Source organism: Barbus barbus (genome assembly GCF_936440315.1).
Source record: "Barbus barbus genome assembly, chromosome: 42".
In the NCBI taxonomy this organism is placed as follows: Eukaryota; Metazoa; Chordata; class Actinopteri; order Cypriniformes; family Cyprinidae; genus Barbus; species Barbus barbus.
In genome coordinates, this window is record NC_136720.1 from 16,499,880 (window position 1) to 16,527,280 (window position 27,401).

Here is a 27,401-nt window from a genome sequence, read left to right on the forward strand (position 1 = left end):
ATAAAATGATCCAACAAGTACAAACAGCCAATATTAATAGTTTTTTTTCCTCCCCAATGATGTTGTCTCTTTGCAAGATTTACTGGCATCTTCATTTTTTTTTTTACTTGTTATCTTGTCATAACATAGTAACTACTAATAAAATGATCCAACAAGTACGATCAGGCAGTAATAATAGTTTAGTTTTTTCCTTTAATGACATTGTCCCTTGCATAAGATTTGCATCTGTGTGTAATTTATTTTATTTAAATTTTTATTTTGGCCAGTTGGTCTATTGCCTTAAACAACAATGGTAGTATTGACCATCACTGCTGACCTCTGGCCGATCTAGTGTAATGGACGCTGACCTAAAACACGGCATGCCGTGCCCTCTAAATAAGTGGAGCTGTTGTAAAATAGTGCTCTGGGCAGTGACATACGTGTGTGTCATTTCACACAGGATCACGTAAAGACCTGGAGCTCAAATCCTGAACTGAACATAATAATGCTTTCTGTTGGTAACACTGGAGAACAAAGAGCTAGATACAGTTAGAATGTGTTTGCTAACAGCATACAGCCTGAATATATCAAGGGTTTGGAGTCAAGCGGATTGCAATTTTGACCCTTTAACTAAAAACTTACACAATAGATTTGACAATTATTGAACTTTGATTATCTGAAGAAAAATAGTTTTGCTAGACATGACTGATGTGAAGGTTTTGCATCAGAATTCTTATTGTTAACTAAAACTATTTGAAAATAGATTTAAGATAAAATATATTAATGAAAACAAAAAAAACATGTAGAAATGTTGCCAATTAATTAAAGTAAAAAATACTAAAACCAAAACAAATTAAAGCTAAATAGAATGAAATTACAAAAATAAAGGCCAATTCAACATAGTAATAAATACTATAATAGTATATAAGCAATACATAACACCGTTTCACACATGATTTTCTCTGACATGGCACACGTTTTCTGCAGTTAAAATGGTTTCAGATGTGCATGACTGTAGCAATAGTCTCTTGCAGAAACCAATCTAACACCGGTAGCTGAGTTCATTACAGTTCTGATTCATTTGAGGTGCACTTTATTGTTCACTGCAGGGGAAATGATTGCTACTTGGAATTAGTGTTACTTTTTCCTGAAAGCCATTTTCAGAATGACCACACACATTCTTGGTCTCCTTCTAACAACCAATCTATTCATAAAACATACACACAAGACACAATCCTAAAGAAACACTACAATATTCCATAAACACAACAGTCACATACGGCACAGGATCAAGGCTGAGCAGCCCGTGATTTGACGGCATGCTGAGGTGAAGTATTCTGATCTACTGTCACGCAGGATCCAAATCTGTTTTGACTTTACTCCGTACCAAAGCAGCTAACCTCCCTTCCGACATCACAAGTTTCTTATTCCGAGTGGAATGTTGCAATCTGAAGCGCTCTGTTAGGATGAAAACTCTGATCCCAGAGGCCTGAGTCTGTGAATACTGATGGAGAGACAAGGAAAGAAAAGCCTCAGCACACTTTACATATCAATGCCTGTTTCAGCCCGCAGTTCAAAGGCAGTAAAATCCAAATTGAAATGCCCTTGTGTAGAAAACTTCAACCTGTGCATTGCCGCGTGTGACCCTGGAATGTTTTTTTGGCATTAAGCACGACTTGTACTTTCAGAGATAAAATGTTCTTGCTAAATCAATACAGTTTCTAAACAGAGCTGTGACTTTGATTAAACATGTATTTCATGCTAATGACTAATAAATGAGGCCATAAAGTTTACAGTTGAGGCATCACAAGGCTACGCTGCTATTATGAGTTACAGAATCTCCTGTGAGAGATCTTGATCTCTTTCCTGCTCTCTTAGGGCCGGCTCCTGAGAACACACAAACCAGCCAAATTGCCAGTATCTCAATCACATGCTGTGGCCAAGTGGACCCTGCTCTTATTTACATAGACAAACAGCGCCACAATGAGCTTTCATCAATGTTAGCCTGTCTGATGCTGCTTAAAATGTTTATTTCGTCCCTCAGCACACTAACCCGCATTGCATTTAAAAGGATTTCCTAAAGTATTTTATTTACAATGCTACTTTTTCTAAGAGTAAAAAATGGTCTAATCTTATTATGCTATGAATATTTATCATAATAATTACACATACAATGCTAATGTTAAAGAGCTTTAGAGGCTATATACAATTTGAAATTCATGCATTTAATCTATATTAAAGAATTATTAATAAGAAGTTATCTGGTCATAACAATAATTACTAATATAACGATCTAATAAGTACGATCAGGCAGCAATAATGTTTTTTTCTTATTGACGTTGTCTCTCTACAAGATTTGCTGACATCATCTCTATAATATTTTTCTTTATTTGTTTTGGCTGCTCCAAACTGGTTTCTGTGGGTTGAATAGGGCAGGGTCCATCAGCATGCAACAGACCACGGCTCAAGCAACCATATCACCTGAAACATCCTGCAGCGACATGATAAAGCGCCTGTGCACTCAGCTGATTACACAACAAATGCAATACCTCAAACTTCTCCGTCAAATAAGGGCACCTAAACTTGACATACATTATACATTAGTAGAGCAAGACACTCTAATATAGGTCAAAGATATTCATATACATCAAAGCTAATCTGATTATCTAGTTTCAACGTAGCGATTGCATCTGTTTATCTGCAGCATTTAGATTTGATCTAATAGATAATCGCTGTGTTTTGGACCGTTGTAAAACACAACCCTTCTATTCTCAAAAGGGAAAAGCAGCGTGGCCATGCGTGGAGGAAACTGCAGTGTTATTGTGGGATTACAGAGGGCCTCAAATCTCCCAGTGTCAAGGGGCAGACGCATCCACGACCTGACCGTTGGCCCTCCCTGTCCGTCAAACCTACTGTAACAGAAACAATCCTTTACAGTCAATAAACCCATCTACATTTAGACTCTTGTAGATAAATTGAGCTCGCAAACAGAAACACTGGGTAAAGCTATAGAAATGACACGCTTTTGGCATAGAAACTGAAACAAAAGGGATTTTATACAAAAATGAAAATTATGTCCTAATTTACCAACTCACCCTCACACTGCTCAAAAACCATATAGCGGTTTTCATCTGAGGAGCACAAAATGAGATGTTTAGCAGAATGTTCAGGCTACTGTTTTCCATACAATCAATGCAAAGCTCCACAAAAAGACGAATGAATGACAATAAAAAAAAAATTAAGTAATAACTAAAAAATTGATAATTATAATATATAAATAATATACAAAAAAACAACTAAAATAAATAAATATTAAATATAAAAATTATTACTGCTGGGCAACGATTAATCGCATCCAAAATAAAAGTTTTTGTTTATATATTTTATCATACAGCACGATGCCACAGATGTCGCAAGTTTTGAGGGAGCGTGCAGTTGGCATGCTGACTGCAGGAATGTCCACCAGAGCTGTTGCCCATAAATTGAATGTTAATTTCTCTACCATAAGCCATCTCCAGAGGCGTTTCAGAGAATTTGGCAGTACATCCAACCTGCCTTACAACCGCAGACCACGTGTAACCACACCAGCCCAGGACCTCCACATCCAGCATCTTCACAAAGATCGTCTGAGACCAGCCACCCAGGCAGCTGCTGCAACAATCAGTTTGCATAACCAAAGAATTTCTGCACAAACTGTCAGAAACCGTCTCAGGGAAGCTCATCTGCATGCTCGTCGTCCTCATCGGGGTCTCGACCTGACTGCAGTTCGTCATCGTAACCGACTTGAGTGGGCAAATGCTCACATTCGATGGCGTCTGGCACTTTGGAGAGGTGTTCTCTTCACAGATGAATCCCGGTTTTCACTGTACAGGGCAGATGGCAGTCAGCGTGTATGGTGTCGTGTGGGTGAGCGGTTTGCTGATGTTAACATTGTGGATCGAGTGGCCCATGGTGGTGGTGGGGTTATGGTATGGGCAGGCGTATGTTATGGATAACGAACACAGGTGCATTTTATTGATGGCATTTTGAATGCACAGAGATACCTTGACGAGATCCTGAGGCCCATTGTTGTGCCATTCATCCACGACCATCACCTCATGTTGCAGCATGATAATGCATGGCTCCATGTTGCAAGGATCTGTACACAATTCCTGGAAGCTGAAAACATCCCAGTTCTTGCATGGCCAGCATACTCACCGGACATGTCACCCATTGAGCATGTTTGGGATGTTCTGGATCGGCATATATGACAGCGTGTTCCAGTTCCTGCCAATATCCAGCAACTTCGCACAGCCATTGAAGAGGAGTGGACAACCTGATCAACTCTATGCGAAGGAGATGTGTTGCACTGCGTGAGGAAAATGGTGGTCATACCAGATACTGACTGGTTTTCGGACCCCCCGGACACCCCCAATACAGTAAAACTGCACATCTTAGAGTGGCCTTTTATTGTGGCCAGCCTAAGGCACACCTGTGCAATAATCATGCTGTCTAATCAGCATCTTGATATGCCACACCTGTGAGGTGGATGGATTATCTCGGCAAAGGAGAAGTGCTCACTAACACAGATTTAGACAGATTTGTGAACAATATTTGAGAGAAATAGGCCTTTTGTGTACATAGAAAAAGTCTTAGATCTTTGAGTTCAGCTCATGAAAAATGGGGGCAAAAACAAAGTGTTGCGTTTATAAATTTGTTCAGTGTATATTAAGAACACAAAAACTTTTATTTTGGATGCGATTAATCACGATCAATCATTGCCCAGCACTAAAAATTATAAAAATAAAATAAGCCATATATCAGATAGCAAATGAAAATGTATTTTTGCATTTGCAAATCTATGTTTATGGTTTTATCAAAAACAACTTGCAGTTCATTTAAACTACAAGCCTGCATTTTATCAAACACATTCCCTGGCAATCAAACCTTTGATTCTGACATTGCTAGGGCCATGCTCTACCAGTGGAGCTATAGGATATCAATGCTTGGTAAACCTGACACCAAGCGTCAACCTTTAAGAGCCATTTCACTTCAACACTCACATTCTAACAGCAAAAACAGATGCGAATGATGGGGAATATCGTTCTGTAGCAGCCACCTGACAGGTACTAATACAGCAGCAGCGCAGTCATAAGACTCCATGGGCATATGAAAGCAGGCTGGGACAGGCCGGATGTCAGCTCGTGCACAAAGAAGCCGATCGCACCAGATAAACCCCTCGACTGGTCTTACACACCGGGGCCTCTGCCTCAGCACCACAGGGATCCGATACACTCGGCCAAACACAGGGGGCATTTCTAATGTCCCTGGTTTTCCATGCTGGCAAGGGCCCCAGAAAACTTTTGCTGCTCCCTGGATCTTTCCTCAATGTAGCAGAGCCGAACAATGGATGCTGGTACATTAGGAATCCCCCTCCCCCTCGCCGCCACATACATGGCGCTGAAGTGTTGTGACAATCCTCCAGGCCGACAACATGACTGAAACACAGCATTTTAACAACCAACAGCCTCACTGGGGAATTCATACCGCTGAGCTAACTTCCATTAACAAATCCTGTTTACAAACAGTGACGCCTGGGCATCTCAGAGAAGGTGGGATTGTGTAATCATCTTTGTAACAAACAGTCAATCTCTTTATTTTTCCTGTGTAAAATCGCTTATGTGGCCTTTGTTTGCTCGTCTAAAGACTTGGCAGTCAAACAAGTGGATAGAAACGCAAAGCATTCCTGAAGGAGACTTGCTTTCAGTTTATAATCCTCTACAGGTTTCTTAGTAGTCGAGATTAATGAAGGACTACACAATAGGAACACCTAGATATTTTGTGTGTTTGCATATTCAAAGAACATGTAGGAGCTGGCAGTGCTGCCAGTGGCCATTATGCAGACTACTAAACAGGCCCTAAATGCTGTTATTTGCCAAACAATTGCTCACAGTGGAAGCAAGTTCACAACAATCCAGCACAAAAGTCCCCTGATTACAGATCAACCAGTTGTGCAAGAAAAATAGCAAGTAGTCATGGATCTACTGCATGTGTTAAGAGCATACCATGATATACAATGCTCGAACCCAGCACAAATCATCAAATCAAAAAGGTTACGCCTTCTGAATGCTGAACTTAACATGATGCCATGTTCTAACCATGTCTAAATGCAGCACGTTTCCAGTACATAATGTGTCTGTCCAAATTTTTATATTTAATATGTCATGTGAACTAGAAGTTTGAGCTAATGAGATTGTGCTGTGGGAAGGGCTACTCAGAATGACACTACACTATATCTAACGACTATTGAGACAAATTGAATACAAGAGACTTTTATCATGGCTAGTTCAGATTCAGTGTGTGTTATATATGTTTCTATAGAGACAGTGACAACAAACACTAAAACAAAAAGTTATTTAAAAATACATTTTCTGAAGAAAAGTTGCTTGTCTCTGCAAAATGCCATGTGTTCTGAATAGTTTTAAAGAGCATAGCTAGGATGTTTGCTGTTCCTTATTTACTCAACCATTTAACTTTTTTACCTTACTAGTGTTTTTAACATTTCACTTGAAGTAAATAATTGATCTTCTTAAAATATTTTGTAAAAGCTTTAGTCTGACAGAAATCAGACCACATTTTGTGAAGCTGAATTTAAAGATCTAGCTAGATAATGCAATGGAGCTTGGATTCATCCATTACGAACATACATAACTTATTAAACATAAGAACAAAGATGCAAAATTACAAACAAATGAAATATAAGAAAGATACAACTGAAATAAACAGTATTTTTTTTGATTCAGCAAGTCTGTTTAACAGTGGCATTCAAGTCTGAAAAGGAATAATCAGCTGTAAAAATAAAACACTGCATACACTTCACTGTATGAATTAAATATACAGTGATTCTTATTAAACCTTCACAAGTTATTCAGTCAAGAGCCGTGAGTGATCATCTCATTTTCGTTTGCTATTTGATTAAAATTGTGACACGCAACATATTTAATCCCCCAAATATTTAATTACGCATTGTAAAATGTATATATGGACAGACAGAAAAAGACTATAACCGCAAACATAAAGCTTAGTCTTAAAAGGAGATTTTTTCTGTTTAGTCATTCAGCAAGTGGAAGTCATATTTCACATGATAAATCGTGTTCGTAGCACAAATGGTGTACCATAGTTTAGTGATGTTTTATAAAAAATAAAGTTTTTTTTTTTTTTTTTTAAAGCTAGGCCAAATTTCAAGCATAAAGAAATCAAATAAATAAATCAAAATAATAATAGCGATAAGATTAGTTAAACTCTGATGTGTCCAGTGAAATCTTAGTAATGACTTAGCTTTCATAATGACAAATCATTACACTCAGTAGGTAAACTGACCTTGCTAACTAGAGCACTTTGGTTACAGTTGCTCTAGCTAATTAGATCAAGACGTGGTTTGGCAAAGCGAGAAAAAAATACATGAGATAAGAACCACTAGAGCTCAGTCCACACTGATTAAATCAGGAGGTCTTTGAGATCCAGATAAATAAATTCAAAAGACCTACATCTCGCAGTGAACAGACGATAGGCTAAATGAGAAGTGCAACAGATGTTACACAACATATTGACAGTATGCTATTCCATTCTGCCCGGTCAAAGCCAACAGCCAGCTTTGACCTGTTCGAACATGTTTCAGAAGTATCTGGTGATGTCAAAGACGGGTCATCATCTCTCTCTCTCGAGCTTAGGAAGTGCTTAAGACAGCTCTACACGGCGAGGTCATTCTGACATTCATTTTGTGAATTCCCAGTTGAGCGTGCTCCAGATCCGCAGCTCTCTGGTGCCTGCAGCAAATTACTGAGCGTGGATCGCGGTGTCCGATCATAACAGCAACTCTCTATCTGAACGGCCCTGCTGCTTGCCCTTCATAAGGTGTGCATTTCAGAAGAATAACGCAGAAAACAACTTGTGCATAGAAAGCTCCACATCCCAGTTGCAAACACTTGTCCCAAGCAACAGGGGGCACTTTGGAAACCTGCTCCCAGTTGTCACATGTCTGTTAGTTTCCCCTAAAGGGAATTGGGTATTTAAGTTGTGTTTTCTCCGTGTGTATTCTGGGGGAGGGTGGGCTTCTTTGCATGTGTTTTGCAATGAAAGAAATGTGACAGTCCACCCACCATATTGTTGCATTGCTGTCCTAGATCCCGTGAATAAATTCTCACATGATTAATCTAATTTAAATGTAACAAACATCAACAAATTGAGCAGTTTTGAGAGATTATGCTCCTCTCACCTGCCATTAATAAGTCAGCCAACAGGGAGTCCGGCCGAACAGCCCGGACAATTAAAGTGGCCTTGTTCTCCTAGTGAAAGGTTTGTGGGATCCAGCTGACCAAAATAATACAGGAAGCTAATTACCATTTTCATTACTGTAATTATCTGTGTGTGTGCGTGTGTATTCCACCTCCGAATTTCTTTAAATACTTTAAGAGGAAACTTTTAGGTCATACTTGCCACCTGCTTGAAGGGCTGTAAAAAAAAGTTGCCCCTGCCATCAGCTGTTTTCAGAAATTAAAGCCCTTCAACTTTAACCTCGGCTCCAGAAGTGTTTTTTCTGCACTAATAGCAATACCAAACAGGTTTCCTTGTGTGCTATTGGTTTATAAACAGATGACTCCACCCCCAAACTCATAGGGGCACAACAATGCCAGTCCACTTTTTTTAGCTGCCTTGTCTCCAGAAGTATTTCCCCCATTCATTTTTATACCTTAAGTATTATAAAAAAATCATTTTTGAAAAACTACAAGGTGAATCTCAGTATTAGAAACTTTTATTTGAAGCATATAAGTATTTAAATTTGGGGAAAAAGACAAAAGTACAAGATTGTGTACTTATCAGCTTTAATGAGGGAATGAACTACAATCCCAAGAAGCACTGCAAATGACAATCGAAAAAATAACAATGATGAATTACTATATAACTTAAAGGTGTTGTTTATAGAAATAATATATTTATGTTTATTATAAAATATGCATATTATGCATCCAAAAATGTAAGTAATTTGAGAGTGCAGGAGACTAATTTGTTTTTGTCATTCGCAGTGCTTCATGGGAGTGGGCGGGTCTTTTGGCGGGATTAGCTTCTGATTGGTGGAGATTTCTCTGAAGAATGATGGGTAATGTAGGTTTTCCACCAGGAATTCTGCTGCTGAACACAATCATTTAAAAATGTTCAAATAATGCGGATTTATGGCTTCAACAACACCATTAACAACCTTGTGTCCCAGAGTTGGGTTCGGACATCCTGAGTTTGGGAAAGGTCTCAATCTCTCTATAAAGTCCTATCATAATAAAGGCAAAAACGCCAAAAATACTTAAATATAAATAATATTATTTATTTTGGAACTCAGCTGTTGCACTCCATTGGTTGCTGGTAACTCATACAAACAGCAATGTTCTGACAGCATCACAGACCTACACTGTTCAAACTTTTTTTAGAGACATTAACCTAATAATAGCTTAACTATAAATGGACATTAATATTATACAGGAAAAGATAATTTTTAACATCGGAAAAACATACACTTCAGCTTTAAATAGGAAATACTGTCACTCAACTCACTGTTTAATCCCACCTACCTGCAGTTTCCGGGTAGTAACAGAGTGGCCAATCATAAGGCTAGTTCCTACTGCTCGAGACAAAAACATAACGAGACATTCCCACAGCCTTTCAGGACTTTCCAAAGTGTTTCATAATTTACTTTTTAATATGTAGACGTCATAATCATACATAAACAGCTCGGAGTCGCATGACGACAGTCAGAAGACAGACAACTTTCTTGAGCTTTAAAGCAAACAAATATACGCAGGTTTCTTTTGTTTAAAACAGCTCGACATAACTGCACTTCATAAATGATCAACCAAACGTTTAAAAGACCAACAGAACTGCGTGTTCTAGATGCTTAGATAGACAAAAACCTCAACAAAACACACTGACAGCACAGCCAAACCACTCTAGGAATAAAGGCATGTTACACGCATAATAGCCATGGCACTCTTGAGCAAAAGCGGACGAAAAACAACTCCACAAAACTTTTCTTGTTTGCCAATTATGTCGTATAAACTAAAGGGATTCTTATGGACTGGTGACAGAGAGACAAACATCCGAAACCACTGTAGCAACAACACAACTTCCCATGTTCTCGAAAGCTTTAAAATCAGAAAAGATGGTAAATACAGGCTAAATTTCCTGTCAAAACATTTAACCCCAAAACGAGAACATTCGATCTTAACAAAAGCCAGAAAAACAAAATGGATCCTCCATGCAAAAGAAAACACATTCGGACATGAATATAAAATGACGCCGAATGTGAAGTTTGTGTGATTTGTTGTTATTTAAATAGTATTTTAAAACGTTTAAAATCAACAATCTGTATACGAGAATCTCATTGTTTTCGTGTAATACAAATAAATCCGTGTTAAAATATCTTGGAAAAACTAACAAACGTCTGTTTTGATGATAAAACCGCAACAAAAACAATCAACAAATAAATAAATAACTGGCTTGTGAGGTTGTGCTAGCTCGCTAGCAGGCCAAATGCACAGTAACATTCACTATTTTGTTCAAAAACGCGTCTAGTTTTGTCAGATATCATATAAATATCGATATCCGATCGGTATCTATACAAATATGTGTTTAAATCCTGTGGATGTCAAGCGCTGGTGTGGATTTGAAGAGAAAAGCGATGACAAAACACTCAAAGGACACAGCAACATATCTGCTATAAATAATCCTCAACATTTCTGCCTTTGGTCGCAGACAACGAACAAATCCCGTCGAGAAAAATCTGATTTCTAGGTTGAGTTGTGCTATTTGAGAAATTAACGTTTATGAATCTTGGCTTTGTTGCTGGCCGCACTGACAACCATCAAAACACTTTTGTCGTCAAAAACTGATCACCATCCAATAAACCATTATACTGGTTTTGACAACTGTTTTTCAGAACAGACGGGCGCCCAGAATGGTTTTAAAGCAGTAGCAGATGCGTTTTAGGGCTGTTTTAGTGAATATTGGAGGTATTTTACGGCTATAACGTTACAGTAATTGTGTTGTTTATATTTTAAAGGATACAGTTTCACCACGTCGGTGTCCATTCGTCTTTTTCCTGGACTTGGAGACGACATCTTTAAACACTCCTCTTTCCGATGACCGAAGCTCGAATCTTCTGCGACTGATTCTCGATCCCTTGGCCTCTACCGAAACTGTATATTTTTGCACATTGGCATACGGCAAGCTGTCGTTCCGAGAGTTTTCGCCCTCCACTTTCTGTCCGCAGCGGATAGTACTGGTAGTCCTCTGCCCGCACACTGCTCTTGCTCTCTCTCACAGCTATCTATCCCTCCGCCGATGACGTCATGTCTGCGCGACGAAAGGTGTCCCCCTCCTTCTATGCGGTGTTTGGGGCTACGTCATAAACAGCGGACGACTCACATTTGACGTATATTCGCAAAATTGTAGTTCTTCTAGTCTAGGATGACAGTTGGGTCGATGACCTTTATTATGAAAGCTGTTGTGTTTTCCGAACATATTTATTTTGTATTTGTGTATTTGTTTTTAAACGGGTTTAATGATCAATTTTGGTACTAAATAAATATGAAAAGGCATTTCCCCCTTTTTTTTTTTTTTAAAAAGGAACTAATAATACAGCATTTTAGGAGTCAAAGGTAAAAAAGGTGGAGTATCCCTTTAAGACACCATAATGAAAAGACATACATAGTGAAAACCAGCAAAACTAAAATGTTTATTAAATTTAGGTACTTAGACATGCACAAGAATAACATGCATGATGCACTACAAGCAGCACTTCCAGAGAAAGTGAATCAAAAAGCTAAATCATTTACATTGGCACTCTTTTCTAAATATGGCATCTATTTCACCTGGTATGTGGGTAAAAGATTATAAACATCTTAAAAATGAGAGAGATAAAAAAGTTGTTCAGCCCATTCACATTTATGGACGTAAATATAATATACCTACTTATACAATGCAAAAAACACACACACACAAACCTGAAAACACTGGTTCTCCTCAGCTAAACTATTATGTGAAAAGCATTGATACAACTAACATGTATTCCAGTGTAGTTCTTGGAGCTTCACCAAAGCTTCCCCTAAATTTAGGCTAAATCTCTATGAAGCCTCATACCCAGCGAGGTGGCAAGGATTATTTGGATGTTAATGCGAGGTAAAAAGCATTGGTCACCAGTCTTTTGATGTTCTAATGCTGACTCGACAGGCCCAGATTCAAAACAGTGTGGTTCAAAACAGTTCTGAGAAGAACTATGCCGGGCTTTCCTGCTCCAAGCCAAGGTCTTTCAGCACAGGCCGCTTGATCCGTGTGGATTTACTGTCCCTTTCCCAACCAAACCCAATAGTGTAAACAAGACTCACTTGATCAAGAAACACTCTGAAAACTACTGTCATTGTTACAAAGGACAGTGTACCACTATGATAACAGTCACCAGGGTTCCCTAGTCCACCTTCTGAAACAACTTACTGGGATGGGGAAGATACCTGCCACTGTCGGAATATCGAGAACACCCTTTTTGATTTCTCATGAGGACCCTGGATGGAAAAAACAAAACAAAAAAACAGGGCATTAGAGTGATGAAAATGATTGCTTTGGCAAAATACAGCGTTGTCGTATTTAGCTCACCTGAGATGGACTGGCCCCCACTGGACTGAGGCTTCTCTTCATGGATAAGAACAGAGTAAGTGCTGCTTTCCAGCCTGGCTGAGGGAGCTCTGCATCACAGCCAACAAAGATCGAGCCGTCTAGATTGCCCTCCTCTCTTTCCACACTCACCCAAGGACACCAGTCTCTGTGCTGAGATACTGGGTCAAACACATTTCTGTGCATGGGCCCTTCCTATAACAGAAAAACAAAAGTAGCTTTAGTGCTAGATATGCTGTTTAAGATTTAACAATGTTTGTCCAAGTAGGTAACAAACAAATAAAATGTAGTAATATTATATCGTTCTATAGTAATAACTTTATATACAATAATAGAAACAGACCCTGCGTGTGTGTGTGTATAAAAGAAACAGATTGAGTTATGCTGACAAACAAAATGCATTTAATATATCATTCTACAATAATAATAATAGTAATAATACAGTAAAACATTATTATAATAGTAGCTACTATTAGTATATTTAATATATATATATATATATATATATATATATATATATATATATATATATATATATATATATATATATAAATAAATAAGTGCTGTCAAACAATTAATCGCATCCAAAATAAAAGTTTGTTTACATGTGCTTGTATTGTGCATATTTATTATGTATATATAATTACACACACATACAGCACATATTTTAAAAATATTTACCTGTATATATTTATATTCATATAATTTATATCATATACAAATATATTTAATATATAAACATAACATTTTTCTTAAATATATACATGCATGTGTGTGTATTTATATACACACAATTATACACAGATTTTGTAAACAAAAACTTTTATTTTGGATGCGATTAGTCGTTTGACAGCACTAATATATATAGATTGTCCTTACAGGGCCACTGGTAGAGGAGAGACGTGGCCGTTTTGTCTTTCGCTGCGGACTGGAGGGCACATCTAGAGCCAGGTTATCTCCTTGGCCCCTGCTGCGAGTCATGGGTCTCTTGCCCCTAGACAAAGGGCTGGGAAGCTCCTCATGTGGGATAGGCGAGTCCCTGCTTCTGGCGCGTTGGACCAGTGGGGATGGTGTACTCTCCATCTATATGCATGTTGACATAGTTTAGATGGTTATGACTGAAGAACGTCAATGGAATATAATGGGCATTGCCAGTTTTGTTTGTATAGAAATTATGCACTTAAACTTTTCCTATCTCCAGATTTACTATATAACGTCAAAATGTGAAAGACCCACCGGCTCAGAGCGTGTGGTGTCTTGACTACGCAGCTTCATGCGACATGGAGTGGGGGATTGGGATGGTGAGGTGGGCGTCCCCTTTTCCCCACTTGTGCCTTGAGATGGAGTCAAGGTGGTAGTACATGTTGGAGACTGCGGAGGGTTTTCGCTCTCTGAAACGGTCTCCATTTGATAGAAGTTCCACATTCCTACCTTTCTCATGCAGTAAGAACAAGTGAGGATGGGCAGATTCATAGCGTGGAGTGATGGGCTAAATGTAAAAACAGCAAAGGGTTAGGTGAAAAAAGATTAGCAGAAAATTCACCAAGATTGCATTAAAGATCACTGGTTGGATGTTTACCTGGCCGCCCAACCACAAAGAGCTATGATACATGCTGCCACCTGTACAGAGAGTGGATCTGTTGAGACCTTAGAAGGAGAACCACCCTGCTTCACTTGTTCATCTTCAATCAGCTGAAGGAGGACACTTATTACATCTTCAGTCTGCGAAGAAAAAAAAATTGTGAATTCACAGAATTATTCTTGGACATCCCTTTAAAATAAGACATCATACCATGGCTTTTAGTTGCTCTGGCTTCATAGCAGGTAGCTGCTGTTCTAGAAGGCAAGCACTCTTGTAACGGTCTAGAAAGGCACTGAGTAATATCGTAGGCTCATTAATTGGAACCATCCAGAAGCGATCTGGAAAACAAACAACACTGTTGATTAGCTACGTCCGATTAAGATTTCAGACAGACTAGTAGACCTCTCAAGATACCTGGACATGGAAAATCTGGCCAGGAACAGAATTTTTCATGTTGCGTTTGAAGCTGCTGCAGCAACTCCGAAATCCGTCCTTCATCTAAAAAAGGAAAATTTAATAAGTGAATGTGTGCAGATACAAAATATGGCTTTACTTTAGAATATAAATAGTCCAAAACTCACATTTCTGGAAGTCCAAGGTTGCTGGGATTGATGCACAGAGGAAAGCCTGGCAACTAGAACACTTCAGCATGTCACAGTCTACATTGATCCAGCCGTACCGCGCACATCTGAGCGGCGAGAGCACACGGGGCTTTCCGGCCCACTTTAGACAGTGGTTATGTTAAGGATGAATTTGCAAAAGCAATAAATGAGTGACCGGCATCTTTTCTTCCTTATTTTGAATTATACCCAAGTGAAAATATGTGGGGCAGAATACTAGTAATACACACTGCAACATTCTGTCTAAAAAAAATAAAAAAGAAGTCAGTTCTGATTTCATGGTGACTAAATCAGATTATAAGGATGTTTTTATTCATCACAGATTGTCTGGCAGTGTTGAATCAAAATCATCTGGATGTGTGATGCAACATTCTGAAATCAATGAAGAATCAATGGGCTAAATTTATGATTAATCTATACCAGGAATTCAATTTATTATGCAACACAAACTGGTTGCAAGCTTCTCACATCAAGCAACGCTCAAAAGGATATAGAGTAGGATTCCACTCTGTTGAAAAATGCTTCTTTGTTTGCTGCCTCACAAGGAGCTTTAGCAAGGCCATTTTGAGACAGTGTGTTTGGATCCTGCTGTGAACTGAGATATGGGGAAGAAAGTCAATCAGCCTAGTGTGTTATGCATAAACTATGCTGCCAATGTTCCCGGTAAACCATATTTTCCAGGCATAAATGGAACCTAAGTGCCTTTGCAGCACTTAGGGAAAAAAACACGCATGCATTAGTCCAAAAGCATCCATCAATCGTGCATCACCCTGCAGAAAAATACATTTTAAGATTATTTGGAACAAGATGGCAGACCAGGTCAAAATACCTGCTTCAAAAGCCAGCTTGATGAGCTGGTAGCTGGTTTGTTGCTGGTCTAAGAAGGTCTATCAGCTAGAAACCAGCTACAGGTTGACAGGTAAATTGGTAACGTGGTTTGTTTCTAGTCTGAAGTCTTAACTGGTAGTCTTCTTTAGCTGGACTATTTCCCAAGACTTACTAGCAGTGTGCCTCAGTTAATGTTTATTTTGAATCATCTCCCATGTTCCAAAACACAACTACCATTTCAGTTCAATTTTTCACCAGGGTTAAAAGTAAAAACTTATCCGTTTGCTAAATTGTTCACCGCCCCTGCCCTGTTTTCTTCGCACACATTCTCACCTTTTTGCAACTTTTTTTCTCATTTTAGCGGAACTCTTACCAATTTAACACGTTGTCTTCCGAAGCGACCCCTTCGTTAAGAAGTTCTCGCACTTTCAGGGGAGATACGAGTGGAGATTTGCTTTGTTTTTCGCCGTTTTCTGGGCGATTTGCACGGCTGTCAAGCGCCGCCATGTTCGGTGTCTGTCTCTAAACCCTCCTGCTGCAAGATATCAATTATCAACATTTTTACACAGTTCCGCCCTCTCCACAGCTCAAATATACCGTTCAGGACACTTTCTGTCATTTTGCAAAATTTCTTATTTTTATGACAGTGATTCCTAACAGTAGTTTAATTGTTGTATCAGTTTCTTTAGCCACATATAGTTTATTTAACCACATATAGTTTGTAAATATGGGGATTGAATTGTGAATTCTTTGTTAGGAGGCTTAGTGTTACAATTATTTGATACAAACAGGTGGTCTGTCTGATAACATTACATTAATACAATTATCAGTATATGAAAGAGACATTTGTTTTTCTGTAGTCAGTCCAACTCATTGTGAGTCAATACTTTCAAGCTGTTGGCCTTGAGTTGAGCCGGGAACAAAAATAACCACACCAAGACATGTCTCATATTGGTGTTTGATGCAATGAATTTTGAAGTAGAAGAGTGAATGGCATTCAGTGGAAGGAAGCAAACAGTTTGTGTTGCGAAAAGATTTTACATTTCTCAAATATAGGCCTATCTAAGCCGTTCTGAATGTGCAAAATTATTTAGCAAGTGCTTTTTTTATTTGATTTTTAAAAAAGTTTGTGTGCAATAAAATCATCTTGTTGTGAGATATACAAATTAATATTATGACCGTGGAAATTCAGTCCTTCTCTAAATATTAAAAGAGAGAGATGAAAATTCAAGGACAAGTCACACTTAAGTCAAAAAATAAAATGCCTTGAGAAGTTCACTTAAGACTTTGCTAGTGAACAATAAGTCTTTATACATGCAGGAAAGATACTTTATTAAAGCACTAGTATTGCTTATATAATCGTGAGCCTCTCATTTCTTCATAAAATTCTTATAAACTGACCATTTACAACAACAGCAACAAAAACCAGTTTGCTTAAAAGTTGTTCAGTTTTTTCTCGCCCCATTTTGCTGATTTAGTGAATAACATAAAAAATTGGATAAAAGCGTCTGCTAAATGACTAAATAAATAAATAAACATATAAACTATTAATTTTGAAATTAATGACATTTGACATGACATTTAGTATTACATGCTGATGTTTTTCTAAATCTAAAATATCAAAATATAGTTTATGCAACAAGCTACAGCATTTTTAGGATTGGACATTTTTGGGTCAGCTTGAAGTATTTAGACCAAATTTATCAAAAAAGTTTTACCAAAATTCAAAACACCCAGCATTACATTGTTTTTATTTCTTGGCTCCATTATTGTAATGGTCGACGTTTATTATGAAGACTTTTATTTTGAAAAGCATAAAAACCATCCAATTATGTCTGAATATTTTCATAGCTTGTGCTTTTTTTGTGGCCATCTTGAAGGTTTTCACCAGCGTTTCTGCCTTCACGTTCATTGCAAAGGAGATCCGGTCAGGTCCATCTATTTCATTTTAATCGTCTATTCCAGGGGAGAATGGGCTGAGTTATGCTCTGCGGTTCGCCTCTGTCTGTTGAAGGAAGCCCCGTCGTCTGTGAGTGCGTGTAGGTGGATGATTTCAGCGTGATTTCTGGAGCGATGTCTGCCGCAGAAGGAGCGCATAGCCCGGACAGACTCAATCAGTTTGAGCGGCTGTCTGGAAGGCCTCCGCTAAGAGCCGCAGGTCAGTGAGGACTCCATTAACAGCTTGAATTAAGCACACAAATAACATTATTTCTCCCATAAACACCCATTTTCTATCTGTTTTTATCATAAAATAAAGCACAGTTATTTTATATTCCACATCTCTTTCGCTGCTAGCATCTAGCGTTAGCCGTGTCGCTAATGGCTTTGTTTTGATTACAAACTTTACAAATTCACATGTGTTATGTTTATTGCACATTATATTTGGCAAAAGGCTGTGCATTGTAGTCGTCGTTTATGTTAGTTTGTCTATCAAAAAGTTGCATTAAATATAGCTTGTGGATCTAGCTTGACAAGTTCATTTGCATTTTAGTTAACGTAGTTACAGCTGTCAGACTTATTTTTTTGATGTAAATGGAGTGATATGAATACTTTGAATTGTTTTATATGTGCGTTTAACGTTTCCTTATTTTAATCAACTATTTGATCAGCTTGTCAAGTGCCATTATACTACGAAAGGTGCCAATATAGATATTACAATTTATAATAACAGTTGATGCTTTAACTCTAACTTATACACTTAGTTTCCAGATTTAATTTGTTTCAGCCCTAAATAAACAAACCTGAATGATTGGCTAAATGATTTTTAATGCAGACCAGGAGTAAAAAGAATGGATGTGGCAAGGCTTACACACAGAATTACTCGGCGTTTAGTGTAATGTTTATAGTTCAGGGATGTATTTCACTTGGTCGTTTGTTTGGACTTAACTAGTGCCACAGATCAGCACATGGGTAAATACAATTTCATGAGTAAATAAAAGCCCAGCTCAGTCATAGAGTCTGGTTCTACTCAAAGTCATTGTGTAAATATCCTGTGTACTTTTTTAAATCTTTAATCTGTAAGACACATGCAGCAATTGTTTCTGTAGCTGTAGTGCATTAAAACAGTGCTGCGGTGTTGCTTAGGACATTTAATGATATTCAACCACCCATCTCATAGCCTGCAGCTCTAGCCATCTGTATCCTCCTTCCTGTTTCTATATGATGAGTGATTAAAAAAATCTACGGTGAGCACATCTTATGTATTGTTCACAGGCTTCATGGATTAGAACGAATGCAGAATGTTTAATGGTATGCACAGGTTGTTCTAAACATGTTTTTTTGAGGCTGCTGGGTGTCATGCACAATACACACTTCTCGTCTGGAGGCAGCTGGTTTATTGTAAATGCTTCCCTCAGATGATGTTTTGCATATGACAATCTTAAAACCCTCAAATCTAACCATGTGACTTGCTTGGTGCAATACGTGCTGTCATGGCCGGCGGTTTTCATGTCTTCAGTGGACATCTTCGGGTTGTCTTTTGAGGGGGCTTACTGTCTGTTCTCACACTTGGGGTGACTTTTGACTTCTTAACGCCCAGAACGCTTTAGCAACTGCACAGCAATGCTCTGTCAAACATCACTGGTGTGCAACCATCGTTTGCTTTCTGTGGAGCCAATAGAAACCAGTACATATGCTTAAACCAAAGCAAACCGGTTATCAGTGTGTTTTCAATTGTTTCCAAACATTGAATTCAGATGTATGAACACAGTACATTAAACAGAGTTCCAGTGGGCGTGGAAAAGCTGTAAATATTAGGATTTCTTTTGTTTTGTTTTTATTAAATGGATTTTGCTAATTTTTTGAGATAGGAATTTTGGGTTTTCATGAGCTGTATGCCAAAATCATCAATATTAAAACAATAAAAGGCTTGAACTACTTCAGTTGTGTTGTAATGAATCTAAAATATATGAAAGTCTAATGTTTATCAGTACATTACAGAAAATAATGAACTTTATCACAATATGCTAATTTTTTGAGAAGGACCTGTATACATTTTTGTTAATCTCTAAATAATTTGTGTATGAATTGCCTGTCTCTGTAAAATGCCTTTTAAAAATGCTTTTCCAGTAATCACAAACGCCCTGGAAAAAAATAATTTAAATTAATTGGCTACATGGTGTAGAAATCCTGATTGAATTCCTCTTTAAGTGACAGAACGTTTTTTTATTTTTTTTTAAAAACCAAGGCTACATCTTTATAATCACAAATACAAAAAAAAAGTAATATTGTGAAATATTATTACAATTTAAATATCTGTTTTCTATTTTGTTATATTTTAAAGTACAATTTATTCCTGTCATGGCAAAGCTGAATTTCAGCAGCCATTGCTGAAGTCTCAAGAAACATTTCTAATAATTTTACTTAAATCGTGATATCTGCAATATCCCAATAAATCCTATTAACGTAAAGGGATAGTTCACCCAAAAATGAAAATTTGATGTTTATCTGCTTACCCCCAGGGCATCCAAGATGTAGGTGACTCTTTTTTGAAGATTTGTAACTCAAACCGTTGCAGTTTGTCAGTCAGATAATGGCAGTCAATGGGACCCACGGTTTTGGGTAAAAAAAAAAACATACACAGACAAAACCGAATTAAACCCTGTGGCTCATGACGATACATTGAGGTCTTAATACACGAAACAATTGGTCTGTGCAAGAAACAAATTTTTTACCTCTGATCCACTGCACTCGTAGTTTAAATCACTTCCACACATGCGTCTACTATGCCAGAGCATGTTGACGCGTCACACGCCGGCTGTTGTGAACGCGCTCAGAACAGTTGGACATTGCGGTGTATCAGAGGTAAAAAAAAAAATGATATAAATACTGTTCAGTTTCTTTCACATACCAATTGTTTCGTGTCTTAAGACCTCAATGTATTGTCACGAGCCGCAGGGTTTAATTTGGTTTTGTCTGTGTATATATTTTTGTTTTTTTGACTTTCAAAGCCGTGGGTCCCTTTGACTGCCATTATATGACTGACAGACTGCAATGGTTTGAGTTAAAAATCTTCGTTTGTGTTCTACTGAAGAAACAAAATCACCTACATCTAGGATGCCCTGGGGGTAAACAGATAAACATCAAATTTTCATTTTTGGATGAACTATGCCTTTAAATATTGTGTTTTGGGTTTGATTTTTTTTTCACCTTTGTTTTCTTGTCATAACTTTCCTCCCTTCTTCAGACAGGAGTATATTGTTTTTTTTATTTTTATCCTGTGAATATATTATATTGTCCATGCACTAGTACCAAATGGGTGTTATGCTGCTTTTACATGCTAGTGAACACTTAAGTATATTGTGGTCCTCTTAAATGAGCCCCTTAATGTTTTTCTTGGCTATTGCACATATTACTTAAACTTTGGGACATGTGCAATGAGAAGTTTTTATTTTCCCGTGGGATGTGACATACAAACTCACTTTTTTTTTCTTTTTTTCTTTTTTTCTTTACATTAGTCTTTCTCTATTCCCAAAACCCATTTGTTGACCCCTTGAGTGTTGGACAAGGTGTTTGTCTATGTTGTCCTTCATTTTGCCATTGTCCTTTTGTTGTTGTTATTTTGTCTGTCTGACTGCGGTAATTGTGGTAACAGGCTCTAAGAAGAGAGTTTCCTGGGTACAAGCTCGAAGACTCCTTGGCCAGCCCTGCCCCAGTCTACGGATCCCTAACAGGTTTTTAAGAGAAGGTGGGTAATAGGCGAAATCCGCCTTTAACTGAACTTCAAAAAAGAAAACCCACATGGCAAATCTGGAGGCCTCCCCCATGCTGTCCCCAACCTCCCTCTCTTCAAAACTGCTTTTCCTCACTGTGGTGTTAAAAGGCCAGGGCTCTTTCTGCTACACTTTCATTGGGGGCAAAGCTGGGGCAGGATGGCTTGGCTGTTAAATAAAAGAAAAACAGGAAATGTCAAAGTATTCGTCTGGTTGTGAGTGAGGTGTATTGGTTCTTTTTATTTTCATTGATTTGTGTCAGTTCCCTCCCATCCTTATTAGCTCATCCCTGTGATGCTTTCACTCAGGTGCAGTGTCCGGGTTTCAAGGCAAATTCACTGGCAAGAAATTTGCATGGGTGAGGTTGCTAGCATGCTCATGCTGTGGTCATAGTGGACATGTGGACTGCTCAGATCAATTATTTTCAGAGATTCAAAAGATGAATCAACCAAGTTGGGTGTCCGCTTATCAAAGTTTTGTACACTGGGACAAAAAAAAAAGATGTATGCAAATGTTACAATACCTTTTGCCCTTTTGTTTAATTATAATATTTTGTTCTTTATAATATATTTATTATAATATATTCTTTATAATAATATTTTATTCAATTATAAATATCTCTCTCTCAAATCTAAAATATATTAATATATTTAAAAATGTATTGTGGTTTAATTTTAATAACATTTAATAATAGTAACAGTATATTTATGTATTTATATGTATACATTTTATGACAAATTGATTATTGTAATAATAAATAGAATTAAATGTATAAAATAGTTTGTTACACAAACCATAGTAAACAAAATTGTGGTGTATATTATTTGTATACATTTATATATTTATTATGTCAAATATTATTGATTATAGTATTAATAAATATAAATAAATGGATAAAATAGTGTTTATTGTTGTATATATGGATATATTTATGTATATATAAATGTGAAAAATAATGTAAATATATAGTTTTTTATTGTAATAACTATTATTATTATGTTAATAAATAAAAGCATACATTTAGAAACAAATATATGGACAAAAGCGTCTGCTAAATGACAAAAGTAAAAGTAAGTAAAGTAAGTTTCAGCTAAGCTGTTTGTGTATCGGTGTATTGTGTTTTGGGGACAGTGGCCATAGTGGACAAACATTTAATTAACTATGTCTTGCCAAAAAATGAGGGCTTATGAGGATTTTAACTAGTCGTTGTTAATTAATTTGGGGTTACTCTTGTGTCACTGTTACCTACATGTAGGCTATTATTTTGTGTATTTATGTGATACTGAACAAATATGTGATATACAAGAGCACATTCTGAAGCTTTTCCTAAGAGAAGGAAGTTCATCTAAGGCTAATCCTGATTCCTACATCGAGTCACTTCCACATCTCTCCATATTTGTATCCCATTGTAAAATTCTGCTGCATTAAATATGAATGTTAAATCTGGTTGGAGATTATGAAGCTTACTCCGTTTTAATTTACAGCTTCAAGTATTCATTTCAAGTAGGATGGATGTGGTTGGATTTGTTCACTTTATTCATAATATTGCTAATCTAATTAAAAATGAGTATGTTCATCTAATTTATGTCTGAAATACAGGTACATTTTTGTTTTCCAACTGCTTACCTTTAAATTTAGTAAAATCATAATGGCTAATGTGTCGTAACTAACAGTTTTCGTTTCACTGGAGACTTTGTGAAGTCAAATATGTCTTTGCTCTCCCATTTTCTTTCCAGAACTGTCCTGCTGATGTTGTATTGTGCTAACTAAGAATAATAACAGTTCAAGTCCAGCAGCAAACATTGGATCTCTTTTTTTTTTTGCATCTTAAATATTTCCTTCTAACTTTGAAGACAGAAACTCAATGAGGACCTCTCATCTTCGCCACTAAATGAGCTGTGTAGCTATTTATTTGTCTCATCATCAATAGTCTGCTGTCTGTCTCTGTAGGTCACAGAGCCCCTCCAGCCCGGAGCGGCCATCGCTGTGTGGCTGACAACACCAACCTCTATGTGTTCGGAGGATACAACCCCGACTACGACGAATCAGGTGGCTCAGAGAACGAAGACTACCCGCTGTTCAGGGAGCTGTGGAGGTTCCACTTCGCCACAGGGACATGGCAACAGATCCGCACCGAGGGTTTTATGCCTACTGAACTGGCTTCAATGTCAGGTAACATGATTTTTAGTTTTTATTTATATAAAAGCATTTTTTTGTTTTAGTATAAATTATAGTATAGTTTACATTTTAGTATAACTTATTGTTTTGGTGTATTATTTTATTAAATATTTTTTGTTTTAGTTTATTGGTTTGGTTTTTATTTTTGATTTGTTTTAGGTCTTGCTTTTGTTTTTAGATTCTTGTTTTGTTTTGAGGATGTGCAGAAAGGCCACACATCTTTTAAACCTCTTACCTCACTTGACCATCTTCTGTGTACATCAAACAGCTGTTTTGCACGGAAACAACCTGCTTGTGTTTGGCGGAACCGGAATCCCGTTTGGGGAAAACAATGGAAATGATGTTCATGTCTGCAATGTTAAATACAAACGTTGGTCCCTCCTCAACTGCAGGGGCAAGAAACCCAATCGAATATATGGACAGGTACAAAAGCCTTTAAAAAAAATTTCATATGATGTAAGCTAGAAATGAAAACAAGTTACTAGTAAGCATACTAACTAGCATTGATGAATTGAGTGATCCCTGATTTGTTTTGCAGGCGATGGCCATAATCAATGGCTTCCTCTATGTATTTGGAGGTACGACAGGCTACATCTACAGCACAGATCTCCACAGACTCGATCTGACGACACGTGAGTGGATTCATCTGAAACCCAACAACCCTCCAGACGACCTGCCTGAGGAGCGGTAAGTGAATTGTTACCTTTTATTTTAAACAGAGCTAGGGTTACTAAACACATTTATGCACACTGTCTGATTCTAAAATGTCAGTCTATAAGGAGATATGCTAAACTTCCTTCTAAACTTGTTTCGTATAGATATAGGCATGAGATAGCCCATGATGGACAGAGGATATATATTCTAGGAGGGGGAACTTCCTGGACTTCCTACCCATTAGACAAGGTACAAATGTTTCCATGAATCACCATTTTAGTCGGTGTTACATGACTTGCTTTCTGGAACTAATGGGCCTTGCTCATGAAACATGAAAACATCTCAATTGTCTCATGTATTCAGGTTAGGCAATTTACATATTAAGTGGATTAATGAATGATTTTTTCATTAATTGTTTTAATATAAATGACAATTGTCCAAAATGTTTGTATTAGATACATGCATATAACCTTGAAACAAATTCCTGGGAGGAAATCACAACTAAGCCTCATGAAAGAATAGGTTAGTAATGCAATTCTCATCTTAAGAAATTTGACATCTGACAAAAAGCACACTGTGAGTGTATTACATGCTTTTTCTGTGCTTTTTTTTTTCTCCAGGATACCCAGCCCCTCGGAGATGTCATAGTTGTGTGCAAATTAAAAATGGTAAGAAGTTAATAATGTAATCATTGAATTTAAGACACTTTGTAGAGCTCAGTGTGTGATCACTGTTGTTCTTTGTGGCAGATGTATTTATATGTGGAGGTTACAATGGTGAAGTAATACTGGACGACCTGTGGAAAATCAACCTGCAGATGTTTCAGTGGAATAAACTACCTGCAGTGATGCCTGAACCTGCATACTTCCACTGTGCTGCTGTTACCCCGGTCAGTTCAGTTTTTTCTTCGTACATTAACATTTATCCAGCTGTTAACAATTTTCAGAGTTTCTTTTATACAGGTAAGAGTCTAAAATCGTTCTAAACGTCTTATTTTTTTATCTTTCAGGCTGGCTGCATGTACATCCACGGTGGCGTGGTGAACATCCATGAGAATAAGCGGACTGGTTCCTTGTTTAAGATCTGGCTGGTTGTGCCCAGTCTGCTGGAGCTGTGCTGGGAACGTCTGCTCAAAGCCTTCCCACACCTGGCCCAACTTACCCCGATACAGCTGCTAAACTTGGGCCTCACCCAGGAACTCATTGAGCGCTTGAAATAAAGAGGCGAGGGAGTTGGGAGCGTGAGAGACAGATCGTGTATGTACTATGTGTGTACCTTTTTATTTAAATTAGTTTTTTGAAACTGATCATGGGCCAGACGACAGCACTTGAACCCAGCTTGTGGACGAGAAGAACAGGATCAACTAAGGAACCCCATCCTAACACAGCCCGCCTTAACCAAAAACTGTAGGATGCCCTTTTTTTTTTTTTTTTTTTTTTTGCATATGCACCTTTTAATGATTTGAAAATCAATACAAAACAAATATCCACTAGAAGGCCCTTTTCTCAAACACTACAGGTCAGTGACCTGAATGAAAGCTGTTGTTTTCTTTTCTTTCTTGAGATTGTAATGTTATTTATTGGCCTTCAGTAGTGATATGGGGGATGTGTTGAGTTGTTTTTACTGATGTATCTTAATTCTGTTTCCTCTCCTGTCAAAGAATTATTTAAGTTTTATGAATCACCAGACCACGGCATTAATAGTCAATCAGCAGTGATGTAATGGGGTTAAATTAGCAGTTAACTGTCTGATGTCTAAACAGGCTTATGCAGAATTATTGATGCCTGGGATTGTGATTTAAGGTTTTACTTCAATGAAAATGGTGCAAAACAGTGTTGAAAAGTTGAATGTTTTAACAAAATGGGTTTTCACAGAGAGATTTTTAGGTTGAATGCTGTTGCTCAGATCTGCAGATTCGTCTGCACTTAAGGCACAAACACCAGACCAAGTAATGTTTCAACAAAGCTGTATAGTCATAGCAGAGCTGTTCCCATGCTTCTCCCAGTTTTGTAAACCAATCGTTACATCACTGTGAACAAGGTGCTCCTTAATTTACTTTTAATGCTTTTACTGAAATAAAATGTTTTTCCTTAAACGCGTCATCCCTCATCCAAATGTTTAAACTGACACATTTAATTGATCTAGTGCCTTTACAGAGCAAGATGTAATAATGTGCTAAATTAAACAAACCCTTGCTAAAAGCACTTTATTATTTAACTCGAGTTCTATTCTAGAAAAAGACCTGAATTTGTAATACAACAAAGATGCGCACTTACCTTTTTCATCAAGCTTTTTAGCACTTGATGCATTTACCGTAAATAAAACAACTTAAATTTAAAAATTTGATCAGAACAATACTAATGATATTTTGGGCCTTGTGTATATCTGTACAGAAAAACGGATAACCTTCCTGTCATTTAGCAATAATGTAGCGGAGCATCTTTTACTATGCTGAACTAAAAAAAAAAAAAAAAAAAAAAGCTCTGAATTCAAAACATCTCTGGTCAAAATGCCTAATACAGCATCTTGAATTCAGAGTTAATGCGTTTTGCCTTCTTGGGTTACTCAACTGGTTACAGTTCATGGCCATTTATTTAACTACACTCATTAGGCACCAGCAATTGTAGTTGAGTAAAATGTTGAAAGATTCATAATTGCTATTATTACACACCCTTTGATTTATGTTGTGGAAGTAGCTTCTTTCTGGCATTAGGTCACATACATGCCCATAATATGTGCCTACCCACCCACCACCTGACAATTTCTGCATGACTGGATTCCTGTTTGCATGGGTCAGGATTTAAGGGTGCTTTGTCATACGGGCGACGTGCAGACCGTGACAACTCCACATTTATTTCCAGAAGTGATTTCAGCGACAATTTTCACTCAGTCTGCACGGAGTGATGGGAGTCCCTACACAAGTGTTTTTTTTAGACGAGGGGTCTCGCTGGACTTCGATTCCTCAGTTGTGCAGCAAATGTTCAAGGTACTCACTGGTTACCTGTAACTTGTGTTCCAGTTTTGTGTTTTATTGTTGAAAAATTAATAAACTTGTTCAAACTGGTGGTTGTATTGGATCTCTGCAATTCATAAGTTCAAGGAAAACAATTTTTTTAATTTTGATAGATACATCTAATTTTTTTTGTGATTGTAAAA

The 27,401-nt window shown here is 37.5% G+C and overlaps 3 protein-coding genes across 7 annotated transcripts in view; 1 reads left to right on the forward strand and 2 right to left on the reverse strand.

The window, feature by feature from the left end:
• The window catches only part of LOC306861554 (ubiquitin-conjugating enzyme E2 H), a 28,946-nt gene extending 17,559 nt beyond the window's left edge, over window positions 1-11,387 (reverse strand). For 2 of the 3 annotated variants that reach the window (XR_013783481.1, XM_079403891.1), the window contains exon 1: window positions 11,071-11,387. Coding sequence is in view for 2 of the 3 variants with exons in the window: in XM_079403891.1 (XP_079260017.1) it covers window positions 11,071-11,123 (53 nt within the window). In the remaining variant the exon portion in view is untranslated. Of the gene's footprint in view, window positions 1-8,233; window positions 8,321-11,070 lie in introns of those variants that run through there. The other variant, XM_079403892.1, reaches the window with a different exon arrangement.
• Window positions 11,388-11,714: 327 nt separating this feature from the next.
• On the reverse strand, window positions 11,715-16,241 carry LOC306861371 (zinc finger C3HC-type protein 1-like). Of its 2 annotated transcripts, none has more exons than XM_079403595.1 (10): window positions 16,076-16,241; window positions 15,367-15,469; window positions 14,836-14,986; window positions 14,669-14,752; window positions 14,465-14,592; window positions 14,252-14,394; window positions 13,909-14,161; window positions 13,552-13,755; window positions 12,655-12,867; window positions 11,715-12,563 (listed from the first exon to the last, which is right to left on the reverse strand). In XM_079403595.1, exons 1-10 carry the CDS (start codon window positions 16,207-16,209, stop codon window positions 12,492-12,494), a joined length of 1,485 nt encoding a protein of 494 aa, XP_079259721.1. In that variant the 5' UTR covers window positions 16,210-16,241; the 3' UTR covers window positions 11,715-12,491. The 2 variants fall into 2 exon arrangements, with proteins under 2 accessions (XP_079259721.1, XP_079259722.1); XM_079403596.1 differs by having other exon boundaries at window positions 16,036-16,226.
• Window positions 16,242-17,533: 1,292 nt separating this feature from the next.
• LOC306861507 (kelch domain-containing protein 10-like) lies at window positions 17,534-27,310 on the forward strand. Of its 2 annotated transcripts, XM_079403792.1 has the most exons (10): window positions 17,534-17,860; window positions 21,296-21,388; window positions 23,364-23,585; window positions 23,860-24,014; window positions 24,130-24,278; window positions 24,410-24,494; window positions 24,701-24,767; window positions 24,866-24,913; window positions 24,995-25,134; window positions 25,255-27,310. In XM_079403792.1, the coding sequence occupies exons 1-10, from the start codon at window positions 17,776-17,778 to the stop codon at window positions 25,462-25,464; spliced, it is 1,254 nt and encodes a 417-aa protein (XP_079259918.1). In that variant the 5' UTR covers window positions 17,534-17,775; the 3' UTR covers window positions 25,465-27,310. The 2 variants fall into 2 exon arrangements, with proteins under 2 accessions (XP_079259918.1, XP_079259919.1); XM_079403793.1 differs by lacking the exon at window positions 21,296-21,388 and having other exon boundaries at window positions 17,557-17,860; window positions 25,255-27,309.
• The last annotated feature ends 91 nt before the right edge of the window (window positions 27,311-27,401 follow it).